The sequence below is a fragment of the Mobula hypostoma genome, chromosome 3 (genome assembly GCF_963921235.1).
Source record: "Mobula hypostoma chromosome 3, sMobHyp1.1, whole genome shotgun sequence".
NCBI lineage: Eukaryota > Metazoa > Chordata > Chondrichthyes > Myliobatiformes > Myliobatidae > Mobula > Mobula hypostoma.
The window spans coordinates 102,526,711-102,550,269 of NC_086099.1; the positions used below are offsets into that span (position 1 = coordinate 102,526,711).

General features: G+C 40.0%; 1 protein-coding gene across 2 annotated transcripts; it reads left to right on the forward strand.

Annotated features, from left to right (window-relative positions):
- The first annotated feature begins 10,131 nt into the window (after nt 1-10,131).
- paqr3a (progestin and adipoQ receptor family member IIIa) lies at nt 10,132-23,338 on the forward strand. Of its 2 annotated transcripts, XM_063043531.1 has the most exons (7): nt 10,132-10,517; nt 10,679-10,867; nt 13,449-13,611; nt 14,383-14,538; nt 18,532-18,729; nt 20,285-20,375; nt 21,662-23,338. In XM_063043531.1, the coding sequence occupies exons 2-7, from the start codon at nt 10,683-10,685 to the stop codon at nt 21,799-21,801; spliced, it is 933 nt and encodes a 310-aa protein (XP_062899601.1). In that variant the 5' UTR covers nt 10,132-10,517; nt 10,679-10,682; the 3' UTR covers nt 21,802-23,338. The 2 variants fall into 2 exon arrangements, with proteins under 2 accessions (XP_062899601.1, XP_062899602.1); XM_063043532.1 differs by lacking the exon at nt 10,679-10,867 and having other exon boundaries at nt 21,662-23,337.
- The last annotated feature ends 221 nt before the right edge of the window (nt 23,339-23,559 follow it).

Below are 23,559 nucleotides of genomic sequence, written 5' to 3' on the forward strand. Positions count from 1 at the left end.
TGCTCCCTGACACTCACGAACCTCTGGCACAATGCTAGTGTTTTCCACAGTTAAGACAGATGTAAAGTACCCATTAGGTTCATCTGCTATTTCTTTGTTCCCCATAACTACCTCACCAGCATCATTTTCCAGTGGTCCAATATCAACTCTCACCTCCCTTTTATTCTTTATATAGCTGAAAACACTTTTGGTATCCAGCTTGAAAAAATTATTAGCTGCTCTGTCCTCATACAAGGGGTGATTGATAAGTTTGTGGCCTGAGGTACAAGGAGTCAATTTTAGAAAACCAAGCACATTTATTTTTCAACGTAGTCCCCTCCTACATTTACACACTTAGTCCAGTGGTCTTGGAACATACGGATCTTGGACCTCCAGAAAGTGTCCACAGCAGGGGTGATTGATAAGTTTGTGGCCTAAGGTAGAAGGAGATGAGTTATACAGTTCTCATTACATGTACATGCAGTTCAACTCTTTGAGTGATTATGCAGAAAGTTTGAGGTTAATAACTCATCAAGGGTGATTGATAAGTTCGTGGCCTAAGGTAGAAGGAGTGGTTGATGATCACTAATAAGGGTAAACTCTCTCCCACAGAAGTACTGGTTGAAACATTTTACATGCCAAACTAGATTTAAGGCTCCTTTGTCAATCTGTATATATATTTTTCTCTGCAGTGGTAAGGGAACATGATACAAAGGCTATAGGGTGGTCACTTCCATTATTCATGTCACATGACATGACAACACCCATTGCATAAGGTGAGGCATCAGTCAAGCTTCACAGGATGAGGTGGATCATAATGTGTGACTACAGTATCTGACATCACCATTTCCTTTACCTTTTAGAAAGCAACCTCACACAGCTTTCTCCATTGCCATTTCTTCCTGATCTGTAGTAATGAGTTCAAGGGGTGGAGTACAGTAGCCAGCTTTGGCAGGAATCTATTATAATAGATTACAGATCTTAAAAGGGACTGCAATTATGATACGTTCTTTGGTCTTGGGGCATTCACCACAGCTTGAATTTTCTCAGTACACTTACGTAATCTTGTGTGTCAATGGTGCGACCACTGTAAGTAATGCCTGGGTTAAAGAATTCACACCTGTTGCACCATGCTTTAAGCCCATAATCTTTCAATCTTTTCAACAGTGTTTTGAGATTTTAGAGCTGTTTTCTTGTCATTTTCTATGGCAACAATGGTATCATCCAAGTAACACTGAGTGCCTAGACAGCTGTGCAGGTGCAGATGCTACTCCAAAAGTAGGGCTATTATAGTGATAAATCCCTGAGTGTTGATTGGGAGAAACACTTTGGACACTTCTTCCATTTACATCTGTAGGTAAGCCTCAGTTAAGTCCACTTCGCTGAAGTGTTTTCCTTCCAGAAAGGTTTGGAAAATATATCCACTATCCTGGGTAGAGTGTATTAATGTACTTTTGTACTGGGTTGATGTTGACCTTAACTTCACCACAGATTCTGACAGACCCATCCTTCTTGGCTACTGGGACTACCGGTGTTGTTCATGGACTGCATTCAACCTTGCAAAGAATTCCTTCAGCCACTGTGCAATCTAGCTCATCGGCTACTTTATCACAGATATCACAGTTGGCATAAGTAACCAGGCTGGATTGTAAAACTTGAGCATGACATTTTCATTTACTACTATTTGACCCTTGATATGTTTTGAGTTTTCCAAATCCATCCTTAAACACTGCTGTGGCATTATCCAGTCCCTTTATAAATTGCTTTCAGTTGATTTTACTGCAGGAGATGTAGCAAGAAAATGGTAGATGAATCTCCAGTCAAGTTGTAGCTGCCTCAGCCAATCATGTTCCCACAATGTTGGCCCTCCTGTTTTTACCACATACAAGTCCATTGTGACTTGTTGGTTGTTGTATTTCACTATTACAGATGGCATTCCCACAGGAATGATCTTTTCTCCTGTATAAATTCTGAGTTGGATATCTGCAGGCTTCAGTTCATTATCTTTGGAATACCATTCTAACCCATTTTGTGGAATGACTTAAACAGCTGAGCGAGTGTCAAATTCCATTTTAATTAATTTGCCATTGACTTCTGGTGTAAGCCATATTGCTTGCCTCTTGTCAGCGTTCACAGTAAATCTCAAGATTACTATGTCCTGTAGCACTCTCATCATCAGATTTCTCATCAACAACATGCAGATTAGTGCTCCTTTTGAAACCGTAACTTATCTTTTTCTCTTCCCTATGCAGTCGATTTATTTTTGTTTGCTTGACATGCTCATTGTATGTGTCCTACTTTGTTGCATTTTCTGCAAGTTTCTCCTTTAAACCTCCATTGATCTCATTTATGTGAGCCCCAGCCACAATGGTAACACAATTTTTTTGTCCAGGCAGGTTTCTGTTGATACATTGTGCTTACTTTCATTCCTGACTGCAACACAGTTTCATCTCTGGCTGCGTTTCCATCGATATAGTGATTTCAACTGCTCTTTCAAATGTGTGTTGTGCTTCAGTCAGCTGCCATTTTTTAAAAGGTTTCTTCTAAGATTCCACAAACTAAACAATCTCTCAGTGCATCGTTAAGCCCATCATTGAATTGAAAATGCTCCGACAAATTCTTCAATTCAACCACATAAGCTTGTGAAACCTAGTGTTCTGCACTCAACAATAGTTTTGGTTCTAAGTGTTCCTGCATTATGTTTGCAATATCAGCAAAGCTCATTTCAGCTGGTTTGGGTTGGTTTGGAGCAGTTAACCTTCCAAGCAAAAATGGTACGCTCTTCCACCTATGGCACTCAGCAACACTGGCATGCCTAACTAAAGAAAAGGAAACTAATCACATGTATCCCATGTTTTCTTTCAGCCAGTGTGTCTAGAGTTACAAAACATAACAGTGGCGATGAGGAAGTTTTAAAATGAACCTACGATGACTACCTACCTGCCGAAGCACAGCACTTTTTTTTTGCTGTAAGGGGAAATGTTTGTGTTAAAAAAAAAGCTAAACACATTTCTTTGGAAGGGGAGAGAAAGAGACAGTCAAGTTAAAAAAAAGGGCAGAAAATGGACAAAATTAACAAGCATCAAATACGACCACCAGCTCATAAACAGTGAGTACCGGCTTTAGTGAGGTGTGCAGGTATGATGTGGTGGTGTATCGATGCACTTCTTACAACTAACCTGTAATGAATTACGTAAACAAAAAAGAATGCTTAATCAAACAATATATTTACAATATTACTTAAATATTGCTGAAGAAAGAAACACAAAGCAACCACTTTATTAGGTACAACTGTTCGTTAATGCAAATGTCTAATCAGCCAGTTATGCAGCAACAATAAAAACATCAGCTGCTGTTCAGACCAAACATCAGAATGGGGATATGTGATCTAAGTGACTTTGATCATGGAATGATTGTTGGTGCAGACAGGGTAGTTTGAGTATCCCAGAAACTGCTGATCCCCTAGGATTTTCACGCAAAACTAAATCGACAGTTCGCAGAGAACAGTGAGAAAAACAAAAAAAAACATCCAGTGAGTGGCAGTTCTGTGGGACAAAATGCCTTGTCAATGACAGAGGTCAGAGAAATGGTAAGACTGGTTCATGCTGTCAAGAATGCAACAGTAACTCAGATAACCACGTTATCAGAGTGGTATGCAGAGGAGCATCTCCGAATGCACATCACATCAAACTTTGAAGTTAGTGGGCTTCAGCAGCGAAAGACCACAACCATACACTCAGTGGTCACTTTATTAAGTACAGGAGTTACCTAACAAAGAGGCCACGGAGTGTATCATCTGTCCTCAGAACTGTGATTGCCATCTCTCAGGTTCCCCCCCCCCCCCTCTCACCTGAACTGTTAATCTGTCATTCTGGTGAATCTTCTCCATTTTTAATTCATACATTTGACAGCATCTTCAGCTCCTCTGCCTTGTTCCCGAAATTCTTTGCATTTAGATACTGAGCACATAAAAAGTATTCACTCACCCCTTGGAAGTTTTCATATTTTATTGTTCCACAACACTGAATCACGGTGGATTTAATTTGGCTGTTTTTTACACTCATCAACAGAAAAAGACTCTTTTGTGTCAAAGTGAAAACAGATCTATACAACGTGATCTCAATTATTTACAGATATAAAACACAAAATAATTGATTGTGTAAGTATTCACCCCCTTCAAGTCAGTATTTAGTAGATGCACCTTTGGCAGCAGTTACAGCCTTGAGTCTGTGTGGATAGACCTCTAAACATAGAAACATAGAAAATAGCTGCAGGAGTAGGCCATTCGGCCCTTCGAGCCTGCACCGCCATTTATTATGATCATGGTTGATCATCCAACTCAGAACCCCGCCCCAGCCTTCCCTCCTTACCCCCTGACCCCCGTAGCCACAAGGGCCATATCTAACTCCCTCTTAAATATAGCCAATGAACTGGCCTCAACAGTTTGCTGTGGCAGAGAATTCCACAGATTCACCACTCTCTGTGTGAAGAAGTTTTTCCTAATCTCGGTCCTAAAAGGCTTCCCCTTATCCTTAAACTGTGACCCCTCGTTCTGGACTTCCCCAACATCGGGAACAATCTTCCTGCATCTAGCCTGTCCAATCCCTTTAGGATTTTATACGTTTCAATCAGATCCCCCCTCAATCTTCTAAATTCCAACGAGTACAAGCCCAATTCATCCAGTCTTTCTTCATATGAAAGTCCCGCCATCCCAGGAATCAATCTGGTGAACCTTCTTTGTACTCCCTCTATGGCAAAGATGTCTTTCCTCAGATTAGGGGACCAAAACTGCACACAATACTCCAGGTGTGGTCTCACCAAGGCCTTGTACAACTGCAGTAGTACCTCCCTGCTCCTGTACTCGAATCCTCTCGCTATAAATGCCAGCATACCATTCGCCTTTTTCACCGCCTGCTGTACCAGCATTGCGCATCTGGACACTGCCGTTACTCCCCATTCTTCTTTAGAAAACTGCTTAGGCTCTGTCAGATTGCATGGCGATTGAGTGAACAGCTCTTTTCGAGTCCAGCCACAAATTCTCAACTGGATTGAGCTCTGGACTCTGACTTGGCCACTCCAGGACATTAACTTGATTGTTCTTAAGCCATTCCTGTGTAGCTTTGGCTTTATGCTTGGGTTTATTGTCTTGCTAGAAAACAAATCTTCTCCCAAGTCGCTGTTCTCTTGCAGACTGCATCAGGTTTTCCTCTAGTATTTCCCTGTATCTTGCTGCATTCATTTTCCCCTCTACCTTCACAAGCCTTTCAGGGCCTGCTGCAGTGAAGCATCTCCACAGCATGATGCAGCCACCACACTTCACAGTGTAGGGATGGTGTGCTATTGATGATGTGCAGTGTTTGGTTTACACCAGTGTTTTGTCTGATGGCAAAAAAGCTCAATTTTTGTTTCATAAGACAATAGAACCTTCTTCCAGCTGACTTCAGAATCCCCCACAAGCCTTCCAGCAAACTCTAACTAAGGTTTCATGTGAGATTTATCAACAGTGACTTTCTCTTTATCACTCTCTCATTAAAGTTGTGACTGGTGAAGCACCCAGCTAACAGTTGTTGTGTGCCATCTCTCCCATCTCAGCCACTGAAGTTTGTAACTCTTCCAGAGTTGTCACAGGACTTTTGGTGGTTTCCCTCACCAGTCCCCTTCTTGCAGTCACTCAGTTTTTGAGGACAGCCTGCTCTGAGCAGATTTACAGCTGTGCCATATTCTTTCCATCTTTTGATGATTGACTTAACTGAACTCCAAGAGATGTTCAGTGACTTGGAAATTTTCTTGTACCCATCTCCTGACTTGTGCAACAATAACCTTTTTGTGGACTTGCTTGAAGTGTTCCTTTGTCTTCATGTTGTAGTTTTTACCAGGATACTGACTCACCAGCAGCTGGACCTTCTCCTTCTTCTTCTTCCTCCGAGTTTTTACGGCAGTTGGCATCCACACTGTTGCATTACTGCCATCTTCAGGATTTATTGTCCTTCATTGTCCATTCACTTTAAAGCCGTCTTTCCAGTCCCGTCGCCCTTAAAAAACTAAACAACCATTTCCTCCCCTGATCACTCTCCCCACATTCCAATAAACCTTTAACACTGTTCTCTACCAGTCCTAGTTTGTGTAATTGTTGTAACATTTGTTGCCTTTCCTGTGCAAATTTCTGGCATGAAATAAGGATATGGTCTACTGTTTCAGTCTCCTGACATAGATCGCAAAAACCTGTTGGATGCTTATTTATGATGGCCAGAGTGCCATTAAGGTTGCTGTGCCCAATTCTCAGTCTCCTTATAATTACTTGCTCCTTCCGTTTTACTCCCCTACTTCTTCCCATATCCACTCTGTTCTGAATTGAATGTAAATGTCTTCCTTTTATTGCTCTATCCCAATGCTGCTGCCACTGTTGATTTATCCTTCACACTATGCTCTTCCCCACTGATTTTGATAGTTTAATATTGACCTCTATAGATCCTTTTTTGACTGCTGCTTTTGCCAGCCTGTCTGCTGTCTCATTTCCCATAATAACTGAATGTGCTGGAACCCACATGAATGCGATATTTTTGCCTTGTCTAGCCAGTCTTGAGTTTGCAAACAGGACTTCATAAAGCAGATCCTGGTGACCTCTAGCTGTACCCGCCTTAATGCTTGCAAGGGCCAGCAGCTGGTCCTTCCAGATACAGATGTATTTTTACCACACTCAATTGAAACACCTTGACTGCCACAGGTGATTTCCATTTAACTAACTGTGCGACCTCTAAAACCAATTGGCTACACCAGTGAAGATTTGGTGTATCATATTAAAAGGGCGGGGGGAGAATACTTATACAATCAATTACGTGTTTGATATTTGTAATTAACTTACATCACCTTGTAGAGATCTGTTTTCGCTTTGACACGAAAGTCTTTTTTTGTTGAACAGTGTAAAAAAAAAGGCCCTTCATCAGAGGAAAGACAGTGGTTGGGTCTCTGGCACTGTGACTCAGAAGGGAAGGGAGGAGAAAAGGCACATTGTGGTGATGGGGGATTTGTAGTTAGAGGAACGGACAGGAGGTTCTGTGGGCAGGAACAAAATTACCAGATGTTATGTTGCCTCCTGGGTGCTAGTTGAGGCCAGTTCATTGGCTATGTTTAAGAGGGAGTTAGATATGGCCCTTGTGGCTACAGGGGTCGGGGGTATGGAGGGAAGGCTGGGGCGGGGTTCTGAGTTGGATGATCAGCCATGATCATAATAAATGGCGGTGCAGGCTCGAAGGGCCGAATGGCCTACTCCTGCACCTATTTTCTATGTTTCTATGTTTCTATGTTTCAGTGGGAGGGTGAACATCCAGAGGTTGTGGTCCATGCAGGTACAAATGATATGAGTAGGACCAGTGACGAGGTTCTGCATAGGGAGTTCAGGGATTTAAGTACTAAGGTAAATGACAGGACCTCCAAGGTTGTGTTCTCAGGGTTGCTACACATGCCATGTGCCAGTGAGGCCAGAACTAGGAAGATTATACAGTTTAATGTCACTACGGAGTTGGTGTAGGAGGGAGGGCATAAGATTTTTAGATCATTAGGCTCCCTTCCAAGGAAGATAGGATCTGAACTGGAGGGGAACTAATATCCTAGCAGGAAGGTTTATTAATGCAGCACAGTGGGATTTAAACAAGAGTTGCAGGGGGATGGGATACAGAGTGCCAGAACAATTAGTGGAGAGGTTGTGGAGGCAGATGTTAGTAAGACTTCAGACAAAGTTAAGAATCAAAAGGTCAAGCATGGTATGACTAGTATCCCGTGCAGTGTATATCTCAATGCAAGAGGTAATTTAGGAATGGCAGATGATACTGCTGAAGATGAGATAGCTGGTTTACAAACAGAAGCAATGTGTAGTGAGGGGAGGCTGTTGATAGAGCAAAATTGCAGATAACAGGATGAGTTGCAACGTAAAAGGTGGGCAAAATCGAAAAGGGTGAATACAGGACTGAAGATGTTATATTCAAATGCGCACAGTATATGGAATAAGGTAGATGAGCTTGTAGCACAGTTGCAGAATGGCATGTATGATATTGTAGGCATCACTGAATCATAGCTGAAAGAAGATTACAGCTGGGAGCTTATTGTTGAAGAATATGCATTGTACCAAATGGACAGGCAAGAATGCAGAAGGTGCAGCATTGTTCTGTTGGTAAAAAAATGAAACAAATTATTAGAAAGATGTAACATAGGGTTGTAATGTGTTGAATTACTGTGGATAGAACTATAGGCCATTTAGTCTGGCCTCAGTGGTTGGGAAAATGTTGGAGTCTATTATTAAGGTTGAGGTCTCAGGGTACTTGGAAGGCACGTGATAAAATAGGACGTAGTCAGCATGGTTTCAAGGGAAAATCTTGCCTGACAAATCTGTTGGAATTCTTTGAAGAAATAACAAGCAGGATAGACAAAGGAGAATTGGTTGATGTTGTGTACTTGGATTTTCCAAAGGCATTTGACGAGGTGCCACACATGAGGCTGCTGAACAAGCCACAAGCACATGGCATTACATGAAATATCCTAGCATGGATAAAGCAGTGGCTGATTGGCACGAGGCAAGGAGTGGGAATAAAGGGAGCCTTTTCTGATTGGCTGCCAGTGACTAATAGTGACCCATAGGGGTCTGTGTTGAGAGGATGTTTCCCACGGTGAGAGAGTCACAACCTCAGAATGGAGGGGTGTCCTTTAAAATGGAAATAAGGAGGAATTTTTGAGTGATGAATCTGTGGAATTCTTTGCATTATGTACATTTATGACAGAGGTTGATAGGTTCTTGATTGGACAGGGTATGAAGGGATACAGGGAGAAGGCAGGAGACTGGGGTTGAGAAGAAAATTGGATCAGCCATGATGAAATGGAGGAGCACTCGATGGGCCAAATGGCCTAATTCTGCTCCAATATCTTATGGTCTCATGAGGACTGGAAAGGAAGGGGAAAAGTAAGATTTAAGCTTTATCAGGGTAGGCATCCCTCAAAGAGACTTTGCAGTAGTAGTCATATCACGAACACGAGAAAATCTGAGTTCCTCCAGCATTTAGCGCGTGTTCCTTTGGATTTCCAGCATCTGCACATTTTCTCGTGTTTTTGTCCTAAAGATGTTTCACCGGGATGGAACTAATTTTCAGAAAAAATAATCAGGAAGTTGTTCAACCTACAGCAACTGCACTCTATAACCAAAGTCAATGAAACTCTGCAAACATGCAGATGACACTTATGGCTGTGGATACTCAAAGTTCCAAGGCAGCATTAACTCATACACTGTAGAACAAGACATAGTTAGCCTTACACTGAACAACTGCAAGCATACAACCACTGCATCAGAATGCCTAATGATAAAAGTTGCATGGTGAGATCCCAGAAAATGTGGGCCACACTTGCATAGGAACAGATCAATGGTGAAATTCATCATTACCTTCAATACACCAGCACGTGCTTTGGTTGATTAAGGGAAAAGGCATTTGGGGATTTGATTGTGTATGATCACATGACATTTGATTTTGAAATAACTTTAATGAAACAGTCATGACACATAATCATCTGACTTATTATTTCATGCTACACCAGCTATCACACATCATTTCAATTTCTTGTATCACTTTCAATTCTCCTGAGTCCTCCAAGAGTACTAAATTGTCAGGCAACACACACACAAAATGCTGGTGAACGCAGCAGGCCAGGCAGCAGCTATAGGAAGAGGTACAGTCGACGTTTCGGGCCGAGACCCTTCGTCAGGACTAAATTGTCAGTAAGCTTTTTTGAAAGAAAACTTCCTATTTACATATAAGTGCAAATGTCAATTTCCTTAAATGTACCTCTCCACTAATCATAACAATTCTGCAATATCTGCATTTCTCAACCACATTCCTAATTTCAGCTTTGAACTTCTGCATTATCAAACCCGTTACCCTTTAATTGGCAGCTCCTGGGATGGTAACTCGCTTTCACCGGTTGTGTGGGCTCTCGGATGACCGATGCGGGAGGAAAGGGCAATTGTTGGTCTCTGTCTCTTCCCCCTCACCCCAGGGTGCCGATCTCTCGCCTCCTCTCCCCAATCTACACGCCTTCCCGCCGGTCTCCGTCCTCTCCCCTCTCCCCGGCCCGGGCCCGGCCCCTCCTCCCGGAAACCACTTGGTGACCACATCCGACGCGGGCTCGGGCGGAAAGGCCATCTGCGGAGCCTCGGGCTCTGTTGTCCTCGCCTGTCAGCCGTTCTGAGGCCCGAGGTGATGGTTCGCCAACTGACCGGGTCAGGTGGTTGCTTATCTGTTTAACGGGCGTGTTGTGCGACCAGGAGTCGGGCCCGAGAAACCACACCGCCGTTGCTGGGTGGGGCGGAGCTGGTTTTCATCGGCTGGGCACCGAGGTTCTGACAGCAGCGACAGTGCCCGGTGTTTACCTGGACGGGTATGGCACCGGAGCACGCACCTGTCTTCGGCTGCTTTAATTTAACGACCCATTCTGCTGGTGCCTCTTTCAGTAGGGGTTTGATGACTCCCAGTGTCTCCAGGCTGTTGTTCTCGTCTTAGGTAATAGTTGCGAACTGGTTTCGGATTGCATTTAGAATTATTTTGGCGGATTTGAGTATTCGAATAACGTATAGAACTCGGTTTTACTGACCATCTATTTTTTGTATAAATTGACCATTATTTATAAAGTCCTGCCTTGTTTTTTATTTCTTCATTTGCAGCACCATGCCTCAGAAGTTACTCAAAAATGCCCACTTCATTGAATTAGGAAATTACCACTATTGGCCTGTGCTTGTGCCACGAGGTATCCGTCTGTATACCTATGAACAAATTCCATCTTTTCTTAAGGATAATCCTTATATTACAGATGGATACAGAGCTTACCTACCTTCAAAATTGTGCTTAAAGAGGTGGGTTATAGAATTTTTTAAAGTCACATTCCTCTTCATATTAGTTCTTAGTGTATTTTTCAAGTACAGTAAAACTATTAATCCAGTACACTTAGAGGTTGTGCTGATGGGTAGTTTTTTCAATATAATTGAATGTTATTCTATCAGTAATCTTAACATTTAATTTATTTTTTATAGCTATGACACTTTTTCCAGTTTTACTGGCAAGTAAAGGGGGTTGTGGGGAAATGGAAGCTTGGTAAGTCTGAAGGGAAAGTAGCAAACATGTAAATAAATTTAAACAGACATCAGGCCCTGGTAAGTGAGAAGGAACCACAAGATGCCCTTTGCTCACATAAATGAGTATTACAACCAGGGATTTCAATCAATTTAACTGAGAATTTTTATTTGTGTATCATATGCTTTTTACGCAGTAGAGTCCAAAAAACAGCAAAAACTGTAAGGCATGAAAAACTTTTTTTTTAAATCTAAGATGTTTGCAGTTCAAAGGTATTCACCCCCCTTTGCTTAGTTGAACTACCTTTTGCAACTATTGCAGCCAGCTATCTTTTTGGGTAAATCTCTATTAGCTTTGCACAATGTGATGGAGCAAGAGTTGCTCATTCTTCCTTGCAAAATTGCTCAAGCTATGCCAGCTTAGTTGAGGAATGGTGGTGGACAGCAATCTTGAGGTCTTGCCAGAGATGTTCAATCCGATTAGGGTCAGGAGTCTGACTGGGCCACTTAAGGACATCAATTTTCTTCATTTGAAGCTACTCTATGATTGCTCTGGCAGTGTACTATGGGTCGTTGTCCTGCAGAAAGGTGAACTTATTCCATATTTTAAGCTTTCTGGCAGAGGTTAGCAAGGTTTATTTAAATCCAGGATCTCTCTCTATTTAGCAGCATTCATCTTACCATCAGTCCTGACCAGATTTCCAGTCCCTACTGCTGAAAAGTATCCCCATAACATGACGCAACCTCCACCATGTTTTATAGTTGGTCAGTGTTACTTGGCTGATGCACTGTATTAGATTCATGCCACACATATCACTTAGTGTTGAGGCCAAAAAGTTCCACTTTAGTCTCACCCAATCACAAGACCTTCCACATCTTTACAGGATATTCTAAGTGATGCTTTGCAAAGTCTTTATGGGCAAGGATATGCTTTTTTTTAGCCAGGGCTTCCTTGCCTCTCTTTCATAAATACTCTTTTTATGCAAGGCTTTAGAGATAGTGGAGCCATGAAATTCATCTCATGTTGCAGTCACTGACTTCTACAGCGCACTCAGAGTGACTGTTAGCATCACTGTAGCCTCTCTTAGGAGTGCTGTTCTTCTCTGGCACCTTAAGTTTAGAGGGTGGCCTGACCTAGGCACTGTGGCTGTGGTTTCATTTTTTTTTTCACTTTTTCGTAAATTGTTGACAAGTTTTGGAATTTTTCTCTTGATTTTACAAGATGCACAATGTTTTGTAGGTTAGCTCAAAAAATCCTTCTTCAGTATATTTTAAAGTTCGGAAGATGAGACAGTAAAATGTGAAAATACCTGTGAGGGCTGAGTACTCTTTCAAGGCACTGGAACGGCTGAGCCATTGGAATTTCAAAATTCATATGAATTATAATTGGAGATTGGTGTTAATATTTGGGGTGGCAAACTGAAGAAGTTCAAAGTAAAGTTATTAACAAAATACATATGTCACCATATACAACCCTGAGATTCATTTTCTTGTGGGCATTCATGGCAAATACAAAGAAACATAATAAAGACTGCACAAGACTGACGAACAACCAATGGGCAACAGAATATCAAACTCTGCAAATACAAAAAGAAACATAAATAAATAAATATGCAATAAATATCAACACCATGAGACGAAGAGTCCTTGAAAATGAGCCCATAGGTTATGGAAACATTTTGGTGTTAGGGTGAGTGAAGAGCCTGATGGTTGAGGGGTAATAGCTGTTCCTGAACCTGGCAATGTGGGTCCTGAGGCTCTGATACCTCAGACCTAATGGCAGCAGCAAGAAGAGAGCAGGCCTGGATGGTGTGGGGTCCTTGATGGAATCTTCTTTCTTGTGAGAGCACTTCATGTGGATGTGCTTGATGGTGGGGAGGGCTTTACTTGAGATAGGCAGAGTTGTATCCACTACTTTTCGTAAGATTTTCTGTGTAAGGGCATTGGTGTTTCCAGACGAAGCCATGATGCAGTCAGTCAATACACACTACTGTATATCTATAGAAGTTTGTCAAAGTTTTAGATGACATGCCTAATCTTTGCAAACTTCTAGGAAGTAGAGGTGCTGCCATGCTATCTTTGTCATGGCGCTCAAGACAGAAGCTCTGAAAACACCAAGGAATTTAAAGTTGCTGACCCTCACTACCAGTTTCACCCATGTGATTAATTAACCTACTAATCTGTATGCCTTTGGAATGTGGGAGGAAACTGGAGCATCCGCGTGGTCACAGGAGAAATTTTCATGTTCTGTTCTAACAGATTCAGAGATTTTGTATTCTTCATCAGAAGACTTGGCATCTAGTCTGAAACATAAATAGATATCCTTGTACTTTTGCTGTGTAATAATAGGCATTTTTCCTTACAGTCTATTCGTCCTTTCTAATGAGACGGTGAATATCTGGAGTCACCTTCTTGGATTTTTCCTGTTCTTTGGTCTTGGTATTTATGATATGACCATTGTACTTCCTGAAGCAAATGCCTCCAGGGATGATTATGTTATATATTCTATCTGTCTCTTCTGCTTTCAGGTAAGTGATTTACAGTAGATCGATTCTTTATTTGAACAAGGGTCATTTTATATCTTGCTTATTTTGGCAGCACTTGAATAAAGCAACATTTGTCAACCTTTGTTATTGCTCCATATTGTCTGTATTCTCCTTTCCACTTTGCTTAAAGCTGACAAAGGTGACAATTTTTTTCTAACCTAATATATTTTGGTCAAATATTGAAATATGGAATGTTTTTAATAAGTGAAATTGATTTATAATGTTATCCCAACATTGCAGAAGCATTGGGGAGAAGGAAATACTGACCACAGTCTTCAGTTGGTTAGTGTCATATTGTGAGGAAAAGAATGTCATCAGTATGACAAAGTGCAGTATAATAAACATCTCAAGAATATAATATTTAAGTTACTTACAGAAATTTTCAGGTTGATTTGAAAAAGATAATTGGTTCCTATTGATTAGGTTCAAAGCATTGATTTGCAGTAATAGTTCTAATTGAGCATGTGCAGGATTTAATAGGATTATCTATGAATATTCTCTTGCTAATAGAAACTTCCTTATTTTGCTCTTTCTGTAACTACAGTTCTTTAATTTTGAGAGTGGTGTAATTGCAGGACAAGTATTGCTTGAGATATACCATATTTGAGATGAGTATGCAAGTATTATTCTAAAATTTGTTTAAAAGCTGAAGACTAATTTTTTTTGCAAATGTTTTGTCTTGGGCATTAGAATGTGAATTTTTACAATTTGTATTTATACATTTTCTATAAATTGGTGATTTTGCTTTTGCAGGTTTGCATGCTTTGTTCAGTGGGATATCACCTATTTTGCTGTCATCGCTCTGAGAAAGCAAATCGTCGCTGGATGGCCCTTGATTATGCTGGCATTGCCATAGGGATTTTGGGCTGTTACGTTCCTGCAGTGTTCTATGCCTTTTACTGTAATGAGGTGAATCAATTTCTTTTTCTTCTACTGTCTATTTAAACTACTATACAAGATATCTTTTTAAAAGAACACCTACACCTTGGCATTTTATTAACCAAAATGTTAAATTTGAATTGGAATTCTATACACAAACAACATGCACATGTGTGCATATGGAGCAGGATCAGACCACCTGCTTGACTCCACCAAATGAAATCTTGGCTGAATTGATTGTATCCTTGTTCCGCTCTTCCTTTTGACCTTTGGTAATCTCAGTGCCTTTGTTTATCTCTTATGTTCAAACCTCTGCTTATTGTGTATTTATTTCGTACTGCAAAAAAAAAACAAATTGTGTTACCTCTACCATTTGAGGGAGAGACCGCAAAATTTTGTGATATTTTGAGAATAGGTGGAGGAATTTTGCTTTGTTTGTCTTAATTTGGTAATTACTAGTTCTAGATTCTCTCAGAGGAAACATCCTTTCCTATTCATCCTCTGTTTTGAAGTCACTGCTCACTTTTCTAAATTCCAGCAAATACAAGCCTAGCTTGTGCATCCTTTCCTAATGAGAGATAACTGATTGTTTAAGATGTGTCTGGTAATTCTTCTGACTTGCTTCTCTCAATTTTCTAGCAATTTTCTCTGGACGATAAAGATAGCGTGAACTGCGGGGCTCTCGTATGATATTATTATTTTAGGTGAACATGGTAGCGTAGTGGTTGCTGTAATGCTTTTCAGTACCAGCGACCTGGCTTCAATTACTGCTGCTGTCTATAAGGAATCTGTACGACCTCCCCGTGACCCAAAAGGTTTCATCCCACAGTCCAAAGATGCACTGGTAGATTACATGGCCATTGTAAATTGTGCCTTGATTAGGGTAGTGTTATATCAGGGTGTGCTGGACAGCACTGCTCAAAGGGCCTATTACACACTGTATCTTGATCAATAAATATATTTTCACATTTCCTTAAATAAGGTGACTAGATCCCTTTGTGTCTCAGAGCTCTAGGGTTTCACGTTGTTTGGATAATGTACTTTTTTATTTTTATGCCAAAATAAATAACTTCATATTTTCTCCCCATTTTACTCCTTTTGCTAGATTTTGGTCCTCACTTAAGGGTTACAACTTTCCTATCTTTGATGCCTTCATCTGAGTCATTTATATAACTTTAAATTGAGTCACGGACCCCTGGAGCCCCCCACTTAGTCATTCAGCATGGATCATGAAGTCTTTCTGAGCTTCCTTACTGTGCCTTGGATGAGAAACAGTAATGTGCCCAGCACAGACCTCTGTGGCACGTCACTAGTTAGTCCAAAATTACAACCTTCCACCATCACATTTTGCTTCCTGCTGTCAAGCCAATTCTATATCCAGTTAGCCAGATATTCCTGAATGGCATGCAGTCAAACCTTTCAGAGCATCCTACCCTGTGGAACTCTTTCAAAGACATTTCTGAAGTTCGTATAAACTATGTATACTTCTTTGTCTTCATTGACCTTTTGGTTACTACTTCAAACAAAAACAATGTGAAGTGATTTTCCTTTGCACAAAGCTATGTTAACAAGTTTTGTCTTTTCCAAATGTTTTCATTATCTTGTCCCATAGAATTCCCTCCACAGATGTTAGGCTTGCTGGCCTATTGTCACCAGGTTTTTCTTTGCAGTCTTCTTAAACAAAAGCATTACATTAGCCATCCCCCACTCTTCTGGTGCCTTTCCTCTCACAATGATGCATTGATCTCAGCCAGGACTCTTGCAATTTCTTCTCTAGCTTCCCAGTGTTTTTGGTTGTATCTAGTCAGGCCCAGGAGATTTATCTACCTACATACATATTCAGATATCTAACACCACCTCTGCTGTTATATGGATTATCTTCATGACATTCTCAGTAATTTTCCTAAGTTCGCTAGACTTTATGTCTTCACTGTAAAAACAAATATTCATTGAGGATTTTGCTTTACATCTGTAGCTCCACACATACAGTAGATGTTCTCTCTGGTCTTTGAGGAGTCCTGTATTCTCCATAGCTATTTACATTTCATTTAAGCTTACAATTTCTATTCCATGTTGCCATTCAATTTCTGGTAAGGCAGGCAGACTTCAATGCACATTAATATGTTGCCGTCTTACTCCATTGTTTTATTTTCTGCAACAATCTTTGATACAGCAATTTATCAAATGCCTTCTGGAAATCTTAGTCCTTTTCACTAGTTCCCCTTTATCTAGAGTATGGTATTTTTCCCAAAGAACAATAGATGGATTAAATATGACTTCCATTTTAGAAAAACATGTTTCCTTTGCCAAATTACCTTTTATACTTTTAGGTGCCCTTCCAAAACAGAGCTAACATTTTCCCTTTTACAGATAAGCCAACTGACTTTACCTCGTCTTCCTTTTTTTGACTAAAAGAATTGCATTTTCTTTTTTCCAGTTCAGTGGAATCTTCCACTAATCTAAATTGAAATTTAAAACCAATCCATCATTTACCTCACCAGCCACTTCTCAAGATCTTATGATCAACTCTTATCAGGACTCGATTACCCCAGAACTTCAGGAATTTGCTCAGTACATCTACCCTGGTCACTGTAACCTTCCTGAGTTCCTCTTCTGCATTGAATTCTGGGAGTACAGCTATTTCTGAGGCTACTGGCAAGCTTCTGGTAAGATGGTGGTACGCTCAATGCGGCGTCCACTATGGGTCCAATCAAAGGTGTCTGTGTTCATCTTACAGTCACAAGTCACTGCTGGATATGCAGAACTATCCCATCAGCGAGTTGCTCAATAGCAATGGAGCTGGACTTAGTACTGTTGTGTTGTCACCTTGTGTATCATTGGACAGTGCGCAATCCAAAAAGAAAGGTGCAAGGGATTGTCTTGGGCATTTTCATTGTGATCGCAGACCCCATTGGACATTGGTACTGTAGAATACCGCAAGTGCAGTTTATTGACAAGACAGTCGAGGGAGCTGTATTGCTCCTTTTGTGGTGAGGTCACCTGATGTAGCTGACTAGGAGAGGAAACTCTGAGGCAGTAAGAGCCTTCGTGGAGCGTGCTGAAATTCGTTCTAGACTTGGAGGGGATGGTGCTGCCCCCTAGTGTTCATTCAGTGGAAAACGTGGATACTCAGGGACTTGAACTATTTTTTTCTTTGTGGGGTGCTCTTCTAAAATTGTAAATACTTTTCCTGACGAAGGGTCTCGGCCTGAAACGTCGACTGCACCTCTTCCTACAGATGCTGCCTGGCCTGCTGCGTTCACCAGCAACTTTGATGTGTGTTGCTTGTAAATACTTGTGCTATGTTCTGTGTGCTGTTGGTAATGTGTTTTCCACCTTGGCCCCAGAGGAATGCCGTTTCATTTGGCTACATTCATGTTTGCTTGAATGATAATTTAACTTGAACTTGCAGGTGGATCTTGCCTCTTTCAAATTTTCTTCAAGATGTGGGAAGAGGCCAATATAACACTAAATTATCGCCATTAAAGTCAAGGACCTCCATACAGTAATAATCGTAGAGCACTACAACAGAGGAGCAGGACCTTTGGTACATCCAGTCTGTGCCAAACTGATATTCTGCCTCGTCCCATTGATCTGCACATGGAACGTAGCTCTGCCTATCCCACATATCCACATATTTATTCAAATTTCTCAAAGGTTGAAATATAAACTCTAGCCACCATTTCTACTGGCAGCTCGATCCACACTCTCATCACCCTCTGTATGAAGTTATTCCCCTTAAATATTTCACATTCGCCATTAACATCTGACCACCAGTTCTAGTCACACCTAACCTCACTGGGAAAAAGTCTGCTTGCATTTACCCTATCTGCGCCCCTCATCTGAAAACTGTACTTCTGTCTCTAGTCACTTAATTGGGTACAGAACCCAACTAATACTTCCAGAAATACTACTGGTCAATTATCAGAATTTCAGATAATTGAAATAACCTACTAATATAGCAGTTTTTCGAAGCATAAACCCGTTTCTGCAGTTAATATGTTATATTTTTGTCTTATTTAGTTTTGGCGACAAGTGTACTTAATAATGGTGCTGGCTATGATATTGGCAGTATTTTTTGCACAAATACATCCATATTACATCACTCAGCAGTGGTACAGCTTGCGTGCAGTCATTTTCTGCTGTGTTTCTGCATATGGGCTGATCCCAGCAATTCATTGGATTTGGCAGAATGGAGGGATGAGTGCACCCATAGTTCAGGTACGTGCAACATCATCTGTAAACGGTAGTACAAACCTGATACAATTGATACGTTTAAAATTAACAAAACTTGATGCTGGATTTGGCTTTCAAATATTGTATTCTGCCTAACATGTCAAAAGCTCAGTATGCTTAATTTAATAACTTTCATGATACCATCTACTCCATAGTTCAGATTTATTTTACCTTTGGCCCAAAATATTTAATGCCAACTTTAGTAGTTAATCAACTACAGTTTTCTCCCACCGTCCATTGGTGTACCAGATCATTGTGGGGTGTCCTGTGGCTATGATTAAATAGGCTTGTTGGGCTGGAAGGGACTATTCTATGCTGTATCTCTAAATAAAAAATAAACAAGTAAAAACTAAATATTGTAAGCTCCAGGGTCATTCTACATCTTGAAGGGAGAAGCAGTTAACTTTGCAAAAGGAAAAGCAGACTAATTTTCAGTTGTACAGAAGGTGGGGAGGAAGGGTAGGATGAAGGTAATATGTGATGGAGATAAGACCAGAAATGCTAGAGTAATAATTAATGTTATTGAAAATACCAAGAGATAGTAAATTGTGCAATATTCTGTTAATCCAAATGACCACTACTCCTAGTCTAAATTTACTATTTTTTTCTTTACTTTCCCCACACAACCAAACCCCTTTCTTTCTGCCTCTTTTTGACAGGCTATCTGGAACCTGCACTCCAGCTGTCCTTACCTGAAACCTAACCACTCTGACCTAATTCAACCTTTTAAGCTCCTATTTCAACTTCATCTGTGTGGTCTGAGATGTTGTTGGGGACATTTTCTACATTTGGAGCAGAAAATTATAGCTGTTAGGCCCTTCAGCCCACGTGCACAGACACTTCAACCTACTCTGATCAACCCAATACTTTGCTCCCACATCGGCACAAGGATGAAAGAAAAACGGAGGGCTAAGAGTCTCTTAAATGTTCCTAATGTATTTGCTGCACACTCCACACACCACCACTCTGACACTGTGTGTGTGTGTGTATTATTTTTTTTTAAAAGTACTCTGATATCCCACCTATATTTTCCTCCATTCACCTTGAAATTATGCCCTTTCCACCATGGGATACACCTCTTACACTCCATCGTTCCAAAGTGAAAATTCCCTGCTGACTTAACCTAAGGCATGCTATCTAATTCAGGCAGTATCCTGATAAATCTCTGCACCTTCTCGAAAGCTTCTGTACCCTTTCTACAATAACGGAACCGGAACAAAACATGATACTCAAGTATGATCTAGTTTTGTAGAGTTGCAACATTACCCTGCAGCTCTTGAACTCAATTCCCCGATTAATGAAGGCCAACACAATACATGCTTTCTTAACCAACTTATCAACTTGCGCAGCAACTTGGATGCACCTATGAGTATGGATTCCAAGTTCCCTCTGTTCGTCTACACTGCCAAGAATCCTGACTTGTAAATGCAGGCTATTCTTAAATATGGAGAATTGATTTTTTTAAAAAAAGTTAACACCAACTAACAATTTTTGTGGAAAAGGTGAATAAGAATTCATTTTTTCTTTTACTACATCTCAGGCACTTGTTCCACGCATATTTGTGATGTATTTCATCGGTGCAGTAGCTTTTTTTCTCTATATCACAAAAATCCCGGAAAGATACTTCCCAGGTGAGTATGAACAGGAGTTTTTTTTCCACACTATACCCAAGTTTAGTGGCAAGAAAAGTTTGTTACCATCTTGGTTTTCACGTAACTTATATCCATGGTGCATTTAGCTGGGGGGGGGGGGTTAATTTTATAATTAATCAGCTCTTTAATTAGTAGAATTACCTGAAACAGGATGCAATGTAAGATTCTGTAGACTGGGACACATGGAGCTTAATTACACCAATGCATGTTCCACATGCATATGAATCGGGTACAGTATTCAGAAGAGTAGTTCAGAATCACAGTAGTTATGAGTTTTATTATCTGTTTATTGTCCATCAGATTTGACGATTCATATTCAACAAGTTTATTTTCCATGTTTACCCATTCCACTCCATTTCTTCCATCTCTAAATTATCCTCTTCATAGTTGACTCTGCATCACAAGTTCTGTTATCAGTGTATTTGGAAATTGCACCCTGTATAGCATAGATCCGAACAGTAAACCCTGGAGACTTCCCCTGTAGACTTACCATCTGAAAAAGAACTACAACAACAACTACAGTTTCCTGTTACTTGGTAACTTTTCTATCCGTGTTGTTACATTCACTGCACACATCATGTCCTAGTTAACTTCCCAAAATGCTTCACCTCACCTTTGTCTGAATTAAATTCCAGCTGACTTTTCCTTGCCCATTTTTCCAGATGATCTAGATGGTATTGAAACTTTAGACAAGGGGTCCATGGACCCCTCGGTTAATGATCGGGCTCTCTGGCATTAAAAGGGTTGGGAACTCCTGCTTCAGACAATCACTTTTGCTATACCAGCTCATCAATTTTGATGGCATACATAAACTTAATAATGCTACATCTCATCCAAATTATTAACATATTGCAAACAGAGGACCCACAGCAACAGTTTTGCCATTAGGTAGACAATTAATTTAGCACAGTAATACTACTCAATTTTTTGAATTATACTCCTTTAGTGTATTTAAATAAAGTTATGGCTGCTGACTACAATAATCCTATCAGCAATGCCTACACTAAGGTAAACTAAAACTAAGTAAGAAAGATCTTAAATGTGTGAGGAATATTTGGGATGTATGTTTAAGAAAATATTTGGCATTTATTTAATCCCTTACCAGGATCTTCCACTTTGAATTGTAGAGCAGTGTGTTCCATATTTAAAGCTTCAATAAGTAGGAATTAAAGTTTAGTGTTGGAGATCAAGACCTTAGAATGTAGTAATATAGTAAATTGGTTTTCCACTAATGACACTTTGTTCTGTCTAATGCTTTTTTACAGGACAGGTGAACTACCTGGGTTCCAGTCATCAGTGTTGGCATGTCCTTGTTGTCCTGATGTTTTATTGGTGGCACCAAACTGGAGTGTATATTACACAATATAGACACAACCAACCCTGTTCTGAATTAATCAATACATAACAGTAGCGTTTTGAGAGAAATTTCCTTAAGTGCCTATTGAGTTTGTAATAGTACACTGAGCAGGGGAAGTCAGCAATTTTTAATTGTTGATTTGATAAGTGTTCACTACTTGTATAGATATTTAAACATATTGATATTTGGCTTTTGACTTGAGCAGTAAAACATGAACTGTTTTTGCAGTAGCCTTTTAAGGTGTACCCACATGGAGAATTTAGATAGAATAATTCTTGAAATGTCAATAATTGGAAAATCAGTGGACACATTAATGGCTAAGACATAATTTTTTTAAGAACTGGCAAGTTGCTGGTCACAGCCATGTGGATCTCAGATTATTTAGATGTTGTTTTAAACCTGTAATGCACTGTATTTTATTAACCCTTGCTTGGGAGTCCAAGGATTCTAAGAGGTTCAGTAATTATCTTGTACATTTGGTTAACAAGCAGCCAAAACTGAACTTCATTAACGTTTTAGTATTCATGCAGATTTGAAGCCAGCAATAAGTGAACTGTTTTTGAACTAGTTAGTTGAGTTTGTGAGAAGACAGACATATTCCTATTTCCACATGTGGAAAATGAGAAAGGGCAAACTTTTTTAAATTAAAGCATGCATAATACTTGGAGGATATAGTACTGTCCTAAGGAATAGAAATGGGAAGAGAATGGGCAGTTATTTAAAATTAACTAGTCTACAGTGCTAGGAGAAACAATTAAAACCTTAAGTTACAGCATTTTCAAAGAATACTATTATGGCTGGCACTGGCTTGAAGTGACTCAACTGTACCACAATTACTTCAGTGTTTTTAAGTGAAAATCTAAATGGGACTGCACTACAGCTGTAAAGCATGTCCAATACTTTGTGCAGTATAATTCATGTGAGGTCAAGAAGAAACGTGGTTACAACCCACCTTTCTACTGTTGTAGAGTGAAGGGGTCAAGTAGAGATCGTTGTAAACTAAGGCCGGCAGATTATTAGAGCAGACCAGGGATATAGCTGTCTGTCAAAGTTACCAAAATACAAATTTAGATAACCATGCAGTTAAAGCATTACTACTGAACACTGTTAATTTGTACATTTTGTTTTTTATGAAAAGTAGTCAGAGCATCAGATTGAATTATAAAATTCAGAGGGTTAAGTGCAATTTTAAAAAAAAAACATACTTGCATTGAAAAAAAATTTGCCAAAACAGCTACCGCTCTTCAAGATCAGTTTTAAAAAATTACCATCTGTCTTGTTTTCACTCTTACATTTTTACTACTTGCCCTTAAAGGGACAAGCTGGTCTTGTGGTTTTTAGATTTATGGATTGTATTCATGTTGGAAAATGTAGCTTTTTTTGTTGCAGAAAAAGTGTTTTGGGTTCATGTTAATATTTGAACTCTGCTTTTCCTGTAATTCAGTGCTGGTCTTGTCAAATAAAATCTTTTTTCAACAAAGCTGAATTATTGATTTGCATCAGTTCTTTCAAAATCCACAAATTACAAAGTATCTATAAAGTCCAAGGTGTCATTTGGGGCTAGGCAGCAATGTTCTTTCTAATTTTCTTTTAAAAACAAGGCCTGAAAATGCACAGCACTTTAATAAAATATTATATGAAAGAGAATTCCATCTGCAAGGCAACAAAGGCTATGCTACATGCGCGGGAGCATTTCAGTTACTGCAGGACCATGCGACCATGCACCCATGCAGCTTAGTGGAACAGTGCTAGACAATTTATCTCACTTGATTTACTCAATCCAGTGACCCTTATGACATTGTATAG

Bases quoted from the DNA above. Each gene is read 5' to 3' on its own strand.
- paqr3a (XM_063043531.1), top strand. From the start codon at position 10,683: ATGCCTCAGAAGTTACTCAAAAATGCCCACTTCATTGAATTAGGAAAT. The intron at 14,539-18,531 runs GTGAATCAATTT...TGTCTTATTTAG, and splicing joins ATGCCTTTTACTGTAATGAG to TTTTGGCGACAAGTGTACTT. The intron at 18,730-20,284 runs GTACGTGCAACA...ACTACATCTCAG, and splicing joins TGAGTGCACCCATAGTTCAG to GCACTTGTTCCACGCATATT.